General features: G+C 40.7%; 2 protein-coding genes across 5 annotated transcripts; one reads left to right on the forward strand and one right to left on the reverse strand.

Annotated features, from left to right (window-relative positions):
- Positions 1–1,337: 1,337 nt before the first annotated feature.
- On the forward strand, positions 1,338–4,234 carry pcnp (PEST proteolytic signal containing nuclear protein). Of its 2 annotated transcripts, none has more exons than XM_033628956.2 (5): positions 1,338–1,467; positions 2,117–2,343; positions 2,560–2,634; positions 2,733–2,788; positions 2,910–4,234. In XM_033628956.2, exons 1-5 carry the CDS (start codon positions 1,422–1,424, stop codon positions 3,019–3,021), a joined length of 516 nt encoding a protein of 171 aa, XP_033484847.1. In that variant the 5' UTR covers positions 1,338–1,421; the 3' UTR covers positions 3,022–4,234. The 2 variants fall into 2 exon arrangements, with proteins under 2 accessions (XP_033484847.1, XP_033484836.1); XM_033628945.2 differs by having other exon boundaries at positions 1,383–1,467; positions 2,114–2,343.
- Positions 4,235–4,238: 4 nt separating this feature from the next.
- LOC117258245 (interleukin-18 receptor accessory protein-like) lies at positions 4,239–17,945 on the reverse strand. 3 transcript variants are annotated; one of them, XM_078174873.1, is made up of 12 exons: positions 17,714–17,945; positions 17,374–17,566; positions 13,174–13,327; positions 12,912–13,080; positions 10,011–10,073; positions 9,738–9,867; positions 9,427–9,581; positions 7,899–8,036; positions 6,453–6,563; positions 6,229–6,372; positions 6,026–6,141; positions 4,239–4,927 (listed from the first exon to the last, which is right to left on the reverse strand). In XM_078174873.1, exons 1-12 carry the CDS (start codon positions 17,799–17,801, stop codon positions 4,688–4,690), a joined length of 1,701 nt encoding a protein of 566 aa, XP_078030999.1. In that variant the 5' UTR covers positions 17,802–17,945; the 3' UTR covers positions 4,239–4,687. The 3 variants fall into 3 exon arrangements, with proteins under 3 accessions (XP_078030999.1, XP_033484828.2, XP_078031001.1); XM_033628937.2 differs by having other exon boundaries at positions 13,174–13,348; XM_078174875.1 differs by lacking the exon at positions 10,011–10,073 and having other exon boundaries at positions 13,174–13,348.
- Between the last annotated feature and the right edge of the window lie 635 nt (positions 17,946–18,580).

The following is an 18,580-nucleotide window of genomic DNA, read 5'->3' on the forward strand; positions in this document are numbered from 1 at the left end:
GCTAAATATGTGTAGCATCTCCATATTGATAAAAGTTTAAACATTTATATTTGTATGCACAATCTAAGCAGCTAACGAGCACAAGTGGGTAGTCAACAACGTGATGTTATACATCCAAAGAACTTATGTAAAAATGAACTGCTTGGCAACCAGACCAGGTGTCTAATTGAGACAGGCCTTTATTTGTCAAATAGCTACACAGGGCTAGTAAAAGGGACTGGGTGTTTAATTGGGACAAGGCTTTTCACTGGAGCTTTACTGTACCTATAATCTTAAGTGTGCTTTTTAATGTTTTCATTGAAAATGACAACTTCTTTCCCTGATTTGCTTATGTCAGGCATGTCCAGAGTCCTACCCAGGGGTGAATTGTGGCCCACGGACCAATTTTAAAAGGCCCTCAGCTTGACTTTCAAAATATACTACATGTGGCCCTTCACACAATATATCAAGCAAGATTACTTTGTATTTTTTCCCTTCACCTCACAATAGTAGGACTACCCTACAGCCTGTAGACGTGCATCCAATAGGCACTGCACAGGTGGAATTGTTTTCATAAACAGAAGGTGAAGAAGCAAACAGAACAGTTACCTAACAGCAAACATTTCCTGCTGTGTAGCAGAAATGGTCACAGTGAAGGCAGCTGCTCTCAGGCGCAAGGTAAGGTTAAACAGGCCTACATTTTCACTGACAGGTCAAACAGTTGAATTTGTCTGTGTTTTTTTCTTTAATAACCCATTTAATGTGAGAAGCATCTGGCCTCCAGGTACTACCCCATTATCTGATCTGGCCCCTACTGAATACTGGCTTATATTAAGTAAGTCTCTGGAAATATAAAATTGCACAGAAACCTTCCATCAATTTTATAGCTTCACTGCCCTGACACTGATGATTAGCCTACACTGCTTTATTTCCTTGACATCTGATTTGTCTTATGGGACCTGCATGTGCAGGACCCCTGATAAACATAACTGATGAATAACTCTGGAACATAACCTACATGTAACACTTTGACTGAAATATCTTGATAGCTGAAACTGAAATCTCTGGCTCTACAGACACAAAACAGAGTCAGGGCAGATTTTCCAGGCTTATTCCAGAGTCGACTTCCTGTCAATTTGGTGTAGGCCTACGCGTTATTCTAATAACTTTTCTTTCTTGGACTGAAAATCAGCCCCAGTTGTTTGATGTTCTCAATCTTTGACCCATTAGTATATAATACATATTATTATTATTATTATTATTATTATTATTATTATTATATAATCAGAAAAAGAGACCTGCCAATATTGATCTTAAAAAAAAAAAATCATTCTTCTTCTTCTTCTTCTTCTTCTTCTTCTTCTTCTTCTTCGCAGCGTGTTTGGCACACAGCGCCTGAAGAAGACTAGCGGCATGAGCTGCCAGGTTTCAGAGGAGAAATCATGGCGGATTACGAGCATATCAGGAGAGGTGGCACCGACGACGGAGGTGATATTTGTGCTGTTTGAACGTCTAAAATGTGGTTGAAAAACAAACAGTGTTTAGTCTTAGCTCGATTTGCTACCTATCCATTAAAACTGACCCCGGCTAATGTTACACAGAGGCCCGTTCGTAAAACTTCACTGAGCTAACTTAATGTTAGCTACAGCATCATTGGCTAGCTAATGCTAATGCGAAGTACCAGTTTACGTTGTATAAACGTTTCCTGTTTGGCTATGGAAACGGCACAGGGTGTAACTACTTGGCTAAAATTACTGCGAAAGCAAACGTTAGTTAGTTAATAAAGCAAAGATTTGCCTGCAGCAGACACGTCTCTTGTTAGCTTGCTAACCTGGCGTTAGCCTAGCTAGTGTGCAAATAGCTTAACACAATTTAAATTGTCTGCTTTTATCCTGCGCACTGTAACTATTCACGGGTGCACTTAACCCCTGATAATGTAGGTGGTTTCTACACACTGTCCCCAGGTGGACATTTAAAGCAGTAAGTTAAGTGGTAGAAAAATGGTAACAGCCCAGGTTATATTTGGTTAAGTTAAATGTAACGTTAGCCACACAGGTAAAGGTGATAGCTTTTATTATTATTCCGCAGTTCCCAGGAAACAGTTGTTCACCTTGGTGAGTTGTCTTGCCTCAAGCAGGGCCGCAGGAGGAGGAAGGCAGAGTGAAAACTAAGCCTGTCTCTTGTAGCAATGTGGGAGGAGAAGGGGCCGCAGTCAAACGCACATCCCAGCATCTCACACCTGAAGATGAGGACGAGTCCTCAGCGGATCCACCTGCACCCCGCAAAGTCTCCAAGATAGGCTTTAGCATGAGCGGTCAGATGGGGAAGAAGTCCAACCCCATATCTATCAAACTTGGAGCAACAGTGAGTGTGTAGCAATGCACAGTAACAGCGTGAACACAGACTGTTTGAACAATTAGTTATCGATTGATATAATTAATTTATAAATCAATTAAGACAAAGCTGCACATCCTCACATTTGAAGAGTTTAACCAGAGGGTCCTTTGCCCTTGATGCATGGAGTGAAGAAGTGTGATGCTCTTCCATTTCCCTAAATCTTGTGTCCACAATCTCTTCTAGAAACCCAAAGAGCCTGCACCAATAGTTCCTCCGAAAAAGGCAGGGCTGGCGTCTGTTTTTAATGAAGATGATGATGTAAGTGTGTGTGCGCGCACACACAGTGATGTCATAGTTGTAAAAATCCCTCAACAGCAAATATGAAGAGGCTGACTTTACCTTAATTTTCCATGCAGAGTGAACCTGAGGAGATGCCTCCAGAAGCAAAGATGAGGATGAAGAATATTGGCAGGTATATACTCAAATACATATGGTGTAATAATAATTGTTTGCTCAGCTTCTTCTTTTTAACTCTTTTAAACCAAATGGTACATTTAGTTATTTGTGAAATGATTCATCTGCTGTCTTTTTAGGGAGACGCCGACATCTGCGGGTCCCAATTCCTTCAACAAGGGCAAGCAGGGTTTCTCTGATCATCAGAAACTTTGGGAGAGGAAGATGAAGGCCCAGGCAGACAAACTGTAAATCACTACCACAGTTTTTGCCACTAATAGATAATTTTACATAGTTCAAAGCATGTCAGGGATATCTAAGAAGGCTCAAATGATTCCTCACTGCAGCCTTGGTTTTGACAAGTTCTCTGCGTTGTTAACATGAGATGAAGAATACTTTAAGCCTAATATGATGCTCTGTAAATGAAATCACGTTTAAGTTTCTGACCACTACCGGCTGATGCTAACTAAGAGGAGAGGTACCAGTGTGTCAACACTCTGTGATGAGAGGTGCATAGTGGGGTGATGGAGATATGGGACAAACGAATTAGCCAGAATATTGTTTAAACTGTGTAAATTTTGCAACGGTTGTTTCTGCTGGCTAATGAGCTAATCTAGCATCTTAGAGCCCTCATGCCCCTTTTGTGACATACTTGTTCCTATCTGAAGCTGGTTGGGTTTTGTCCCGAGCAAGCCCTTAGTGTCGCTTGTCAAATCTTTGTGTAAAAATGTACATAGAATTGTGATGTTTTATTTTTTAAATCCACGAAGGGTGTTTGAGAGTTATGTTACTGTGTGTGTGTGTGTGTGTGTGTGTGTGTGTGTGTGTGTGTGTGCGCGCGCGTGGCTAAGACTAGGTGTGTGGATGGGTTAGTTTTTTGTTGTTTTTTTTTCATTTCCTCAAAATCAATGTACAACCCTTTGTTTTCACCAGCTGTGCCACGTCACTGGCAGTTTATTTTGTTTTATGTTAGTGTGAGGTTTGTGCCAGTAGTTCTGGATTTAATTTGTATTTCTGTCTGCTTCACTGAAACTGGCAAAAAAATGTGGCTGTGATCTTTTTTATGTTCACAGTGGAAGGACTGCTAATGTGTTTTTATTTGACACCTGTCAAACATATACCAGAGGCTGGTAACACTCATATTGAATAATTTCCAAGGGGTTAAAATACAGGTTGGCAATGATTAGGTACTTTTATGATCTATTTTTACATCAGAAAGCCCACACTGCAGAAATATCCCTACATTTCAGATAAATGTGGTACCTCAGTGACTCCCCCTGTGCCTGACACTTTTTGGAAACTCCCTTTTGATCCCACATACAAATCTATAAACTCGAGTTTCTGTGGGTTACCTGACCGTTGTGCTTCCCCAAATGAATCATGTTAATATCCACTGCTACAACATGTTTTATCAGACAGTTCCCCCACATATTGTAAGTCAGCCAAATAAAGTTTTTGGATGATTTGTATTGTGTCAAATGTTTATTGCTGACATGTCTGCTGTGACATTACATGATGAACCACACCTCAGCACTTAATATACAAACAGCCTGTTAATCAGTGAACAAGAAGAAACCCTTTATCTGATACAGTCATAATTCTTGTAAAGCGAATAGGTAATTGATAATTTTGCACTTTTTTAATAAACATTTTAATTTTCATTCAAATGGAAGTCAAAAATCAGAGCACAGACCATGACTGGACCCTGAGTGTGGCATAAAGTGTGACTCACTTTTCTCCATACAAGTAAAAATGAGACTTGTTTTAGAATCACTACCATCACGGAAATTACCTTTACACATTTGTTCATTCACGTCTTGCACTTCAGTGGGCAGAATGCCGTATTCCAAGCTGTATGGTAAAATAAATAAGCTGTACATATAATGCTCGGAAAATAATGCTTTTGGTAACAGTCTAATCATCGGTCCTGCGTGAGTGAAACCAGCTTCACTCTCTGATCAGGCATGGCCTTCCTCAAAGACCTCCAGAAATGGCTGGTGGCTCTAGCTGGTTTGCCTGCGGTCCAATCCAGACTGGGTAGAACCCTCAGGGCCCTTTGGACCAGTGTAGGCAGCGGTGGTTCTGGCTGGATGAGGGAGGCTGAGGCTCTACTGGTCCATATTAGGAGGAGTTTGAGGGGAGTTTTTTGCAGCAAAGCCTAAAGATATGGACCGAGAAGAAAAATCAGTAATGAATTGTGTTTTTCTGAATGAACTGTAAAGATGTTGGTTAAAATAAAAACCCATCTAAAGTGGATTTATCATCAAAGAAAACCACACCCAAACACCTACTGGTGTCAGTTAATGCCACTTAATTGATAAAATGAAACCAATGAGGTTATGTTAGAAGTTCATTCAGGATTTATGTTGCTGGGAACTCAAGCCAAGAAGACAATAATTTCTTGCAATAAACAAAATGGAAAAAAAGTGACTGGCAGGAAAGGAGAACAATAATGGGAAAGGTTAAAGTAATGTCAGGAAAGTGGTTGGCAGTAAAGCAAATGCAATCTGGAAAACTTTTGTTTGTTTGTTTTACCCTGGACTCTTTGAAATAGATCCAGTATTGAGGGAGAGTGCTGCAGTGTAACCCCCAGTGTAGTTGTGCACCATCAATTTACTTTCATTAAAAGTGCTTGTTGTTCCTCCTGACAGGCTGAGATTGCTGTTACAAGTGTGTGACAACATTACGGAGAGGACCCTACAGAGAAATTAAATGTATTTCTTTCCCTTTGGCCCGATCCGGTCTGTTTGTTTTTGTGCGTAACCAAATCTTGTTCTGAAATGTTGAAAGATGTGACTTGTTGCAGAAAAAAACAACAGTGGAAACATAAGTTAGAGTTGGAGAGAAAAATGCCAGGAAGAGTTTGTTGTGTACAGATAGCTTTGTATCTGAAAGCTTATTAAGTCATGGCTGACTGTTTAGCTGATTTTGACTGTGAAAACACATTGACAAACAGACTGTATCAGCAAGTGGCGAGGGAAAATGTTTCATTTCCCGATGGGACCTTTTTTGTACTATTGTCAGGCACTTCAAATAATCTGAGCCAGAATGCAAATGTGCAAAACCAAGAACTTTTAGTGGATGTACATTGATGGTGCATAATTGCCCGTAGGAATTACACTGCAGCGGTTTTCGTGGCTGCTGGCTGCAACGGTCGCTTTCAATACTGGACCAATTTCAGATACATTTCCCAGTAGTAATGGGACGTGGAAGTTAGAAGTTGTAGTCTTTAGCTCTTGTTCTAACGTCTGCCTACCTGGACTCCCGACTCCAGTTCAAACACAGCATTGCTGTTGGAGAGGTAGTCAGCCGACAGGAGACAGATGAGCATTTGGCTTCTCTGTATTGCAAGGACCACATCGTTTGTGTATGCTGCAATACAAGTGGAAACCATCAGCAACATTTTCAGTCCACACACACACACACACACACACACACACACAGAGTCAATCCTCTGACCTCCTCCAGGGAGCATGTCCCTCTCTGGCAGACAGAGGCGGTAGCCCCACTGGTCCTCTAACACTCTGGGTAGCAGCACTTCCAGTGGCCCCTGGCTGGCTTTACCCTCCTCGGTGCTCAGCAGGTCCATGCTGGATAAACGTGCTGCCATTAAAAGCAATTGTTAATTAACTTATAGTTCCCTGAGAATTGAATCCTGATATCACCTGAACATTCTGCCCTACCTTCCTCATCAGTGTCAGGTCCTTTCTGGTAGGAAAGGGTCAAAACTCCCTCCACCGGTTTTGAGGGAGGGCTCCACACATACGACAGAAACACGTCAAACCCTTTCTCATCTGATTGGTGGTGATGGGGAATGCGAAAGACAATTTTGAAACCAAAACATTAGAAATTGAAATAGATTATACATGCAGCTGTGCTAACACTTTGATCAAGGCATAAGATTAATGAGTGGTGAGATTGTCATCTCGGTTAAAGGTCATATGTATGGCTGTTTAATCAAAACGAATATTTAAAAAAAAAAAAAAAACATCCATAGAACGTCTAGAAAGGTGTTGAATTAAAGTCTATATTTTCCTGAAAAAAATAATTACCGGTACAGTAGAGAAATAATTGTTTTAGAAATTTTGACGGGTCCAAAATATGTCAATATTTTGATTTGGTTATGTTGGTTACGAGGGGGAGCTCAGGGTTGCCAGATTGTGATAGCTGCAGAGATATGGCGTCGTCCCAGCGCTATCCGTTGCAAATTCTAGGTGACCAACAGAGAAGCAAAACCAGAATCAACATCCATTCAGCTTTTGATTGTTGGTGTCAGCTGAAGGCAGAAAAAGGGCTAAAAAGCCACGCAGAGGTTGTCACTTTCCTTCTGGACAGGTAAGCTAACGTTAATGTTTGCTAACTAACGCAGCAGGGTTGTAAAAAGATATATCTGCTGAATATATCTAATATCTAGTAAAGCCGAACTAGTAATGACACTGCGCCTAGATGAAATATGTTAAGAAAAAAGGAAAAGGATGATGGTTAATTTTAGATATTTTAGCAAGTTCTCTAGAAATGGCATTTTTGGGACTGTGATTGTTCTGGTTTTAATAGTAATATTACATTTTATTTCTGGGCACCTTTCATGACACTCAAGGTCACCTTACAGAGTAAAATACAATAAAATACAAAGTACAAGATAATTAAACATTTAACAACATACAAATATCAGTTTAAAGATATTAGAGTTGTGAGCGTGAGTGGTTGTTTGTCTCTATGTGTCAGCCCTGCGATAGTCTGGCGACCTGTCCAGGGTGTACCCTGCCTCTCGCCCAATGTCAGCTGGGATAGGCTCCAGCCCCCCCGCGACCCTCAAGAAGATGAAGCGGTTAGAAGATGAATGAATGAATGAATGATATTAGAGTTGTCAATTAGTGTCGTAAAAAAGTAAATCTACTGAATATATCAAATATCTAGTAAAGCCAAACTCGTAATTACACTGCACCTAGATGAACTATGTTAAGAAAAAGTTAAAATGTCGGCTAATTTCAGATATTTTACCTAATACTCCGGAAACGTTAGTTTTTTGCGGCTTGTTGTAAAATAGAGTTGTAAAAAAATAAATCTGAATATATCAAATATCTAGTACAGCCGAACTATCATGTTATTATTATTATGTGCATTCTGACCTCCATCATGTTTTCTGTGTTGGAAGTGGGATCTGTAGATAAGCTGTACTTCAAGCCATTTCACATGCAAAATGATTCCCAGTCCAGCTACCAGCAACAGGGACACAATGGGATACCCAACCAGAGACGGCCATTTTCCTGAAACCCAGAGAGAGAAAAATGCACATTAGATTGTCTTATGTTATAAAATCAGCAATAATTGACTTTGGGGCAGCATAAATGAGCTGTAAACACAGATTTTACTACCTTATAAAGTTGATATGGTGAACTTATTCTCAAACTGTTATTTGGTTACACACCCAGCAAAAACAGAGCAACATAGCATTCATATAGAGACCTGTTTGAGTCCACCTGATGACTGTAAGTCCAGTATTCACATTCACTCCATGTCCACCACCTTCCTCATTGCTAGTTTCTAACTTTGCCTGACGCAGACTGGCCAGTCATGACATAGCATCGGGAAACTCAGACCAGGGTCCAACAACAACACAGCTGTGCTTCATTGACTCTAATGCAGTTGTTTCAGATTTCCTTCATTTTCAGGCTGGTATTGTGGATTTGGAGCTAAATGTTGTGCCTGGGGCACGTCGTGTATTAATGATACTTGTTACCTGGAGAGGTTGGAAACAGATATACGTTTCTTCCCTGTTCCAAAACCAAAGTCAAACCCTGAAAAGTGTAGGGTTAGCTTGCTAGCTAGCTACTGAAGATATAGCTTACTGAATGTATACACATGCTGCTTTTGCTTTTTTAATGATTATAACAGTGAAACAAAGACCGACCCTGCTGTACAGGAACCAGTGAAGGGAAGCAGGGGAACTTTGCTGATATTCTACCAGCTGTGTGTTATCACATTGTGCGCAGGTGAAAGTTATTTGACTTCCCCCAGAGATCCCTGCCTGGCAGCGGCACGAGGGCGAAGCCAAACACTGTTCATCAGCACACACTGTGATGCCACACAGCTGGTTCAATATCAGCAAAGTTTCCCTTTATATTCATTGTCTTCTGTGGCGATCAGCAGTGATGTGGTGGTTCACTTTTACACTGTGATCTGTAGCCTATAGTTCGGCTTTAGCTTCTAACTATCTTTGTCTTTTTAACCTGTTGTTGCTGCTGAGTCAGTTTGACATCCTGGATATATCCTTCACACACAGACTGTAGACCCCTCTGTCTGCTTCTCTCTGGAATCACTGTTTACTTTTTCCAACAATATAATAATTCTACAGGGAATGCAGTTACAGTGTGGGCTCCATGCTTACTCTGGAAGCTTAATTGTCGGACCATCACAAAGGGGCGGAGCTTAGCAAAAGGTCAAGTTGCTGAGACACTGACATGCTCTTTAAAATGGCTTCAGTAATAAATTGCCTTATGGATGTGTTACCACTGACCTCGCTGGATTGGTTACATTTTTGACCTATTGGATGAACAGCATGAGCAATGACATTTATTTGAGCTGAAACATAATGTTATGACAAAATACATCATGAACACAATAAAGACATGACAGTGACAATATAAACAATAGCACCTTTAATTTTCTCCTCAAGCTTGACAGTGATCCTGCAGCTTCCGAAAGCATTGCTGGCAATGCAGGTATATGTGTTGTTCAAGTGTTCTCGTTTCACCACTTTTATGATGGCTCTTCTTATGACTTCATACTCTTCACGTGTCACGATTTTCTGTCTGGATCAGGGAAAGAATTTCAGCTCCCTTATTTCCCAATGAACACTTATAATGCAAGCCAAGGTGAATGATCATGTCTACAATTTTACAAAATCTAACCAGGAAATGTTGGTGCTGCATAAAAAAAGACATTGCTATGGGTCTGCAGTGACTCACTTTTGCTTCTCCATGGGCAGTAGAGTCATATTCTCCATGTTTCCACCATAATTCATGTACCACTGCACCTCCCACGAAAATGCTCTCTCAAAAGGAAAATATACAATACACACCAGAGTATGACTCCGACCTACAACGAAAACAAAAATATGGCCATTATAATGGCCATATAATGATGGTAAAAGTGTTGACCTCTTGTGACAACCATCTAAAACATCTGAACAAGTTGTTAACCCTGATAGCCATGGGATTAGCACATCTGGACACACATACCGAGCTCCGCTGCCTCTGTCCTGTTGCTACTGTGAATCCTGGGACGGTCACTTGGTGGGTCAGCTGTTTGGGTATGGGAAATAAAGTCACACAGTTCTGTATTTGAATCTGTCCACTGTACTGTGTGTCTGAGAAACACACATTCTGTATAAGCCAGATCAGAGTTCTACTTTGACACACGCCAACTTCCACTCTATATGACGAGAAGAATCAACAAAACAGCCTGGCAAGTTCAGTATGGAAGATTTGAAACATCTAAATGAAATCACATCAAAGAAATACAGTGAAATACCACACATATTTTTTATGTATGTGTTTACTGAATCATAATTAAATGAAAAACATATATTAAAAGGAGTGAGAGAGTGTGTTGAGGTGTATTTCATTTCAGCTATGTTAACAGCTCAGTAAGGCTGCATTCAGGGACAGCAGAGCTTTGAGATAAATGCTAATGTCATGCTATGTTCATATTAACAATGCTAGCATGCTGATGCTGAGAAGGTATAATGTTTACTATATTTAGTATCTTAGTTTAGCATTTTAGCATGCTAACATGAGGACTGCCCATTGTTCGGAAACTTCTGAAACCCCAATAGTCTGAAGAATGTTCCACTGGTTCGGAAGCCCATTTGTGCGGCATTATCTCAAAAACAAACGGCCATTCTTCCAGAGGCTCATTGGAAGATGGCTGGTTGGGTTGGTTTGGTTTAGGCATGCGAATTGAGACTGGTATCAGGGTTAGGGTAAGAATATCAGGGTAAGTTAATCAGAGGCACAGTAGGGTGGATCATCCCTTCGCCATAGTAGGAAAAAACGTATCACTGCAGGGCCGACTGACTACAATCCAAAGACGAGAAAAATGTAATATTCAGACTGATAAACTTTATCGTTTTATAAATCTACACTTATTTAATGCCTGCAACACATTCCAAAGAAGTAGGGACATAATCGGTTAATTGGTAACAGATTTAAGTATCATTCTGGGGTATGAAAGGGGCATCCTCAAAAGGCTCAGTTGTTTACAAGCAAGGATGGACACTTTGTGAAAAACTGCATGGGCAAACAGTCAAACAGTTCAATAAATGTGTTGTTCAACACACAAAGAATTCAGGGATTTAAACATCTAAAATCCGTGTCGTCAAAAGATTCAGAGAGTCTGGAGAAATCCCTGCACATAATCCCAAGCCTGAAAACCTCCTTGTAAATACAAGGAGAATGTTTCAATGGACTTTCGGAGCAATGGGCTCTGAATAATGGGCTGTTAGAAATAGATGTTTAGTCCAATGGAACATTTGGGGTTTCAGAATAATGGGCTGTTGGAACAATGACATGATACCCCAAACATTTCCTAATCAGCACTAAACACAATGATCAGCTGAGGCTGATAAGTTTGCAGGTATTTGGTTACAAACCAATGGGGGATTAACTACAATTTTGACCTAATGACAGCACTAGATGAAAAGTTAGATGATCACCAAAATGAGTACATTTGTTTTGAGGGGTGCATGAATGTCTGTACCAAATGGAGAATTGGTTACAAATGGTGGCAAAGTTAAGGGAGACAGCCTAGTCATGACAAACTGTGCAAGGCCACTAAAGAAGAACTGTCTTGTGATACCATTTGATATGTCCTTCACTAGTCCTTCCTTTCAGGATATACCTGATTTGAAGGTTTTGCCTCCATAACCCGCTTTGCTCACAAACCACAATTTGCCTCAGAGGGCTTTACAGCCTACGACATCCCTCTGTCCTTAGACCCTCACAGCGGATAAGGAAAAACCTTTAACTGGGAAAAACAAATGGTAGAATCCTCTAGAAGAGCAACTGAAGAGGGATCACTCTTCCAGGATGTACAAACATGCAATAGATGATAGATAGATAACCACCTGCTGTGCAGGAGGCCTTGTGGTTTTTTGGTTTATCAGTCAGATATGAATTAGTTTAAAGAGTGAGTGTTCAGAGATTTCTCACAGTGAGTAATGAGATGTATGCATGGTGTATACAAACCCAGATTATGCGAATGTGTGAAAAAACATTTCTCAGAGGTATATGATATATTGGATTGCTCTGCAAAAGCTTATTTCTTTGGGTTTTTTTTGTACTTTGTGTTGCTTTTTAAAGTTCTTACAGACCTGTATAAAAATGTGTTCCAACTGATCCAGAAGTCATTCATCATTCAGTTACGGAAAATCATTCATTTTCCGTAAGTGCTTATCCTGTTGGGAGTTGAGGGGGGCTGGAGCACCCTAGACAAGTCATTAGACTATCACAGGGCTGACACATGGAGACAGACAACCATTCACGCTCACAGTCACACCTACGGACAATTCAGAGTCACCAATTAACCTGCATGTCTTTGGACTGTGGGAGGAAGCTGGAGTACCTGGAGAAAACCCGCTGACATGGGGAGATGATGTAAACTCTGCACAGAAGGGCAACCCCCCACCCTGAGTTCGAATCAGGAACCCTTTTGCTGTGAGGCGACAATGTTAACCACTGCATCACCGTGCCACCAATCATGTTTGAAATGAAAATTCAAATGGTGGATTATACTGTATCATAGGGTATCCCGTAGGTTGAGGTGTAGACATCCCTCATTGTATTTATATATTTCCTACTTTGATGAATAAAAATAGTTTTTCCCACTATTTTCTTAGTGTTAGCTGTAGTGCCACACATTGCTGGATATTGCAGCTGACCTGACCATTGTAGCTTCACTTAACACCATACCTGTGCCTAACCCTAACTAGGTCAGCGAGGTTAGATGAAGTGCAAGTTAGGCAGGGAAGTACATGCTAAAGGTACTGGTGTGCATGTGTTTTGTTTTTTTTCCACTCCCCATATGTTTAAGCTCTACCCCACACACCCACACACACACACACACACACACACAGCACTTACGTTCAACTGTGACGTTAACAGCCCTCCTGAATGTCCATGTGATTCCTTGCTCAACTATCTTTCTATCACAGAAATATACACCTTTATCACTGTATCTGACTTTGCAGAGATGTAACTGTCCCTTCTTCTGGCAGATGGCTCTGCGCTGCTCAGACACAGGTTCATTACCCTGTAAGGGAAACACACTTGTTCTTGTTGAGTCTTAACTGTAATTTATGTTTCCACTGTGAGATGGATAATCCTGCTTGTGTGTGCACTTTACCTTGAACCAGATGGCATCTGCGTTGTCACTACAGTTGAGACTTGGGCACGAGATGACCCCACCTGCACTCGCGTACAGTGTTTCATTACTCTCCTTTGGCTCGTAGCATCTCAGACTATTTGGCTCCACCACCTGTAGACTGACGAACAAGTTGCTGCCATTGGACAGCAAAGACCTGAAATTCAATCACATACATACACAACAAAATTATGATTTCCAGTAAAGATTTTTAAAGTTGTTACTGATGACTATAAGGCAAGGCAAGTTTATTTTACAGCATGTTTCAATATTTTTTTTTTCTGCTGTAAAGTTGGACATTTTAACACGAGGGTTCATGGGGATTACCTCACTTTGGGATCCACCCTTTAGTGGCAGTTTTTGGCACTTGGACATTGGCTTTATCTTTCAGCCTCTGTAGTAGTCTCTTACACAGATGCCGATGACGTCAGCATGCTGGCTGACTCTGTCATCTGTGCATATTCCCATAGGAAAGTTGTAATAGAACTAGTGCTGGCTCCCAGCAGCAGCGGCAGATTGGATCCAAATCCGTGCACTTTCGTACTTCCTCGACCAACGGCTGATTAGCTCTGCCTTACACCCGCCTAAACCGGAATTGTTGTTCCTCGAATTGTTGTCCGTAGTACAACAGAAAAGGAAGTGTTCAGTGCATCGCAAGAAGAGATTAAAATGGATATGATTTAATTTGATTCAGCTATATTGCAGAGCTGCAACATCTCATTTTTTGTTACATGTAACCAGTGATGGGAATAACAGCGTTATAAATAATGGCGTTACTAACGACACTACTTTTTCAGTAACAAGTAATCAGAAAAGTTACTGTCTCCCCAGTTATAACGCCGTTATGGTTATTCACAATAAAATGCGCCGTTACTCGGCTTGACTTGAGTTCACTGTGGGGTTCTAAAGTGTTTCTTCTTTGGTGAGGGCAGGTGAGGGGGAAGCATAAGTGATGATGATTGGCTTAGAGAGAGGAAAATTTCATCATAAACCAATCAGAGGCAGAGTAGGGCGGGTATTCACAAGCAGGTTTGTCAGGTCCGCGACTTTGGGCTTGTGTTTTTGTAAAGTCGCTCACAAATATTGGTAGTCACGGGTTGCGGTTTTTAGGGCTTGTTTCTAAAGTGGAGTTGCTTATTTGGGCTTGCTCTCTAAACGTCGCCTTTCTCTACATATACAGTACAGGCCAAAAGTTTGGACACACCTTCTCATTCAATGCGTTTTCTTTATTTTCATGACTATTTACATTGTAGATTCTCACTGAAGGCATCAAAACTATGAATGAACACATGTGGAGTTATGTACTTAACAAAAAAAAGGTGAAATAACTGAAAACATGTTTTATATTCTCGTTTCTTCAAAATAGCCACCCTTTGCTCTGATTACTGCTTTGCACACTCTTGGCATTCTCTCGATGAGCTTCAAGAGGTAGTCACCTGAAATGGTTTCCACTTCACAGGTGTGCCTTATCAGGGTTAATTAGTGGAATTTCTTGCTTTATCAATGGGGTTGGGACCATCAGTTGTGTTGTGCAGAAGTCAGGTTAATACACAGCCGACAGCCCTATTGGACAACTGTTAAAATTCATATTATGGCAAGAACCAATCAGCTAACTAAAGAAAAACGAGTGGCCATCATTACTTTAAGAAATGAAGGTCAGTCAGTCCGGAAAATTGCAAAAACTTTAAATGTGTCCCCAAGTGGAGTCGCAAAAACCATCAAGCGCTACAACGAAACTGGCACACATGAGGACCGACCCAGGAAAGGAAGACCAAGAGTCACCTCTGCTTCTGAGGATAAGTTCATCCGAGTCACCAGCCTCAGAAATGGCAAGTTAACAGCAGCTCAGATCAGAGACCAGATGAATGCCACACAGAGTTCTAGCAGCAGACCCATCTCTAGAACAACTGTTAAGAGGAGACTGCGCCAATCAGGCCTTCATGGTCAAATAGCTGCTAGGAAACCACTGCTAAGGAGAGGCAACAAGCAGAAGAGATTTGTTTGGGCCAAGAAACACAAGGAATGGACATTAGACCAGTGGAAATCTGTGCTTTGGTCTGATGAGTCCAAATTTGAGATCTTTGGTTCCAACCGCCATGTCTTTGTGAGACGCAGAAAAGGTGAATGGATGGATTCCACATGCCTGGTTCCCACTGTGAAGCATGGAGGAGGAGGTGTGATGGTGTGGGGGTGTTTTGCTGGTGACACTGTTGGGGATTTATTCAAAATTGAAGGCACACTGAACCAGCATGGCTATCACAGCATCCTGCAGCGACATGCCATCCCATCTGGTTTGCGTTTAGTTGGACGATCATTTATTTTTCAACAGGACAATGACCCCAAACACACCTCCAGGCTGTGTAAGGGCTATTTGACCAAGAAGGAGAGTGATGGAGTGCTGCGGCAGATGACCTGGCCTCCACAGTCACCGGACCTGAACCCAATCGAGATGGTTTGGGGTGAGCTGGACCGCAGAGTGAAGGCAAAGGGGCCAACAAGTGCTAAACACCTCTGGGAACTCCTTCAAGACTGTTGGGAAACCATTTCAGGTGACTACCTCTTGAAGCTCATCGAGAGAATGCCAAGAGTGTGCAAAGCAGTAATCAGAGCAAAGGGTGGCTATTTTGAAGAAACTAGAATATAAAACATGTTTTCAGTTATTTCACCTTTTTTGTTAAGTACATAACTCCACATGTGTTCATTCATAGTTTTGATGCCTTCAGTGAGAATCTACAATGTAAATAGTCATGAAAATAAAGAAAACGCATTGAATGAGAAGGTGTGTCCAAACTTTTGGCCTGTACTGTATATCCGTCTAATAAGTTATTCTAACGCATGATAGTATCTCGGACTGCAGGATGTTTCCACAGCTGCGCTCCCTCCGCCCCTCTCCCTCGCTGCAGACAAACAACTGACGGTCAGTCAATGAGACTTTTCACATTTAACTTGCGCGATTAATGGCGATTCTTACACACACACACACACACACACACACACACGCGCGTGTGTACAGTGTTTCATAATAATGATTTATTCTATTAAGTGTCAATTTCATTCATTTAACATATTCAATGTTGTTTCATTACATACAGTTCCATTAAGGGGGAGTGTCCAAGCAATTTGACATATTTGAGCATTTTATAAAAAAAAGTAATGCTATAGTTACTTTTCCAGGTAATTAATTACTTTTACAGTGCAGTAACTCAGTTACTAACTCAGTTACTTTTGGGGGTAAGTAACTAGTAACTATAACTAATTACTTTTTTAAAGTAACGTTCCCAACACTGCATGTAACACAGGTGCCGCACCTATGGCAACGCCGTCACGTGGTCTGGATATCCCCGCCCATTTCTATTACAAAACGGAAGTCGAATGTCCCCAGACTCCCATTCCGAAGTAAGGGAGGCTGGTCACGCAAGACTACCTCTGTAGTTGCCACCTGGAACCCACTCATAAAGTCATCACTCCATAGCGCTACTGGTGGTTAAAAACTGCACAGCGTAAAAAGCCACGCAACTCGATTTTGACAAAAACTTGTGAGTTAGCTTAGACTGTAGCCTTGTATGTAGCCTTTGTCAATACAAACTGTGCAGCAAATCATCAGTTCATTTTCTTGGCAACAGAGAAGCGTATTCTTTAAATCATTCCAAAAACACCCAGTCACTTTACTGAAGGGAAAGCTGCATTTGGCTTCGCAGAAGAGAACACAGACAATAAATGTGTGACAAGCACCAAACCACAGGATACCTGATCATTTTACTTTTAAATGTTATACCGTTTAATTGAAAGTAATCAATGCACATTTTAAAAAGTGGCCTCACAATTGGTGGTGACTGATTACAGTATGACTTATTTAGGAGTAGAAACACAAAGACTGGGACTTAATTTGGAAACTTAAGAAACTATCATTGTCATTATTATTGTTTAAATGTACATATGACCATGTGAGTGTTGTTTTAAGAGAGACTTTAAAAAATGTAAATCTATGGTTCAAAATTCCTGAATGAAAACACTAATATTTTAAAGTCACGTTATTTTCCACCTATGCAATATCATAAAGAAAAAACATAATTGTACTGTTTGATTACACAACCTGTTTTGAAGACATTCATTTCAGGTGCATAAATATGTCTAGGTTTAGTCAGATGCTTTCGATTTGTGAATAAAAACATGATTATTTACCTGTATGTGTAGTTTCCAGTATGTTTTGCTCCAGCAGTAAACTTCTTTCCACAGACGAAGGACAGGGCTTCATTTCCTTCTTTGCCTTCTCCAGTACTTGCAGTTAGGTGCTGGTTCACAGATTCTATGCACGGTATCATAAAGATTTCGCCCTTCACAGCTTTGTAGCGCCGGTGTGTAACCTGCTGAAGAACTAGAGAGAGTTGTGATTTGGTTTCATTTTCGGACCACAAGGTCTGGGACACGAGTGTTTACACGCATGCATCCGTTTAAACACAAATCAAACGGCACAATTTTTCTGCTGTAAAACTGAAACACAATTTGTCTTTGAGTGAAATACCTGTTTTTTTCCTTCGATGGTTTCCCACACAGCATCCCTCCAAGAAAACGGGAACGATTAAAAAACCCAGAATGTATCCAGTTTGCATTCTGTGTCTCAAAATCTATTAACACGACTCGTTGATACCAGCATTTCAGTGTGTAACCACAGCTAAAATACCAAGAATCTGAATTTCTTGGTACGTTCTTTTCTTCCAGTGTATTCACACCTCGTCTTGGGCGTCAAAGTGGTGAAACGTTTTCACAAGACACACACAAACATTTCCTGTCTCAATTTAAACTGTTTCAACTGTTTGTTTTCCTGTAGTCAGTGAACCACAGAGGAGCTGTTAGTTGCATCATATTTACTATGTTGTTTCTATGTTGTTTCCATGATTTTCTAAGCGTAAAAAAATACAAAGTGCGTAACTAGTGGCCCACGCTGACAATCAGAGACAGAAAAGGTTGATAACACAGTTCTTTAAAGAACAACAAACATATAGACATATTCAAGGCATACTTTTTGATATGATATTCAGATGAGAATACTAAAGTGACACACAAATACAGTTTTAAAGTCTAAATTTAGAGACTGAACGCAAGGTGCACATGCTTGCTGTGCCAATTTTCTGGGGCGTACCTGTACTTTCACTGACCTAGATTCTAATCCCAGCATACAATCTAGCCTATATCTCCTTCTCTGCTGTAACAGGTCTCTCTTCCTTTGCTTCTAATGAAGTAAAAATTTTAGTGAACTCTTACTGGTCGCTGCTATGTTTGTTTGAACTGTTTTTACTGGTGATATCTCAATAAGATTCTTTGAGTTCAAAAGAAATGTTTGAGAGTGACTAGCTTTGCTTAAAATGCAAATCATCTGTTTCTCTCTTCA

Source organism: Epinephelus lanceolatus, chromosome 2 (assembly GCF_041903045.1).
Source record: "Epinephelus lanceolatus isolate andai-2023 chromosome 2, ASM4190304v1, whole genome shotgun sequence".
NCBI lineage: Eukaryota > Metazoa > Chordata > Actinopteri > Perciformes > Serranidae > Epinephelus > Epinephelus lanceolatus.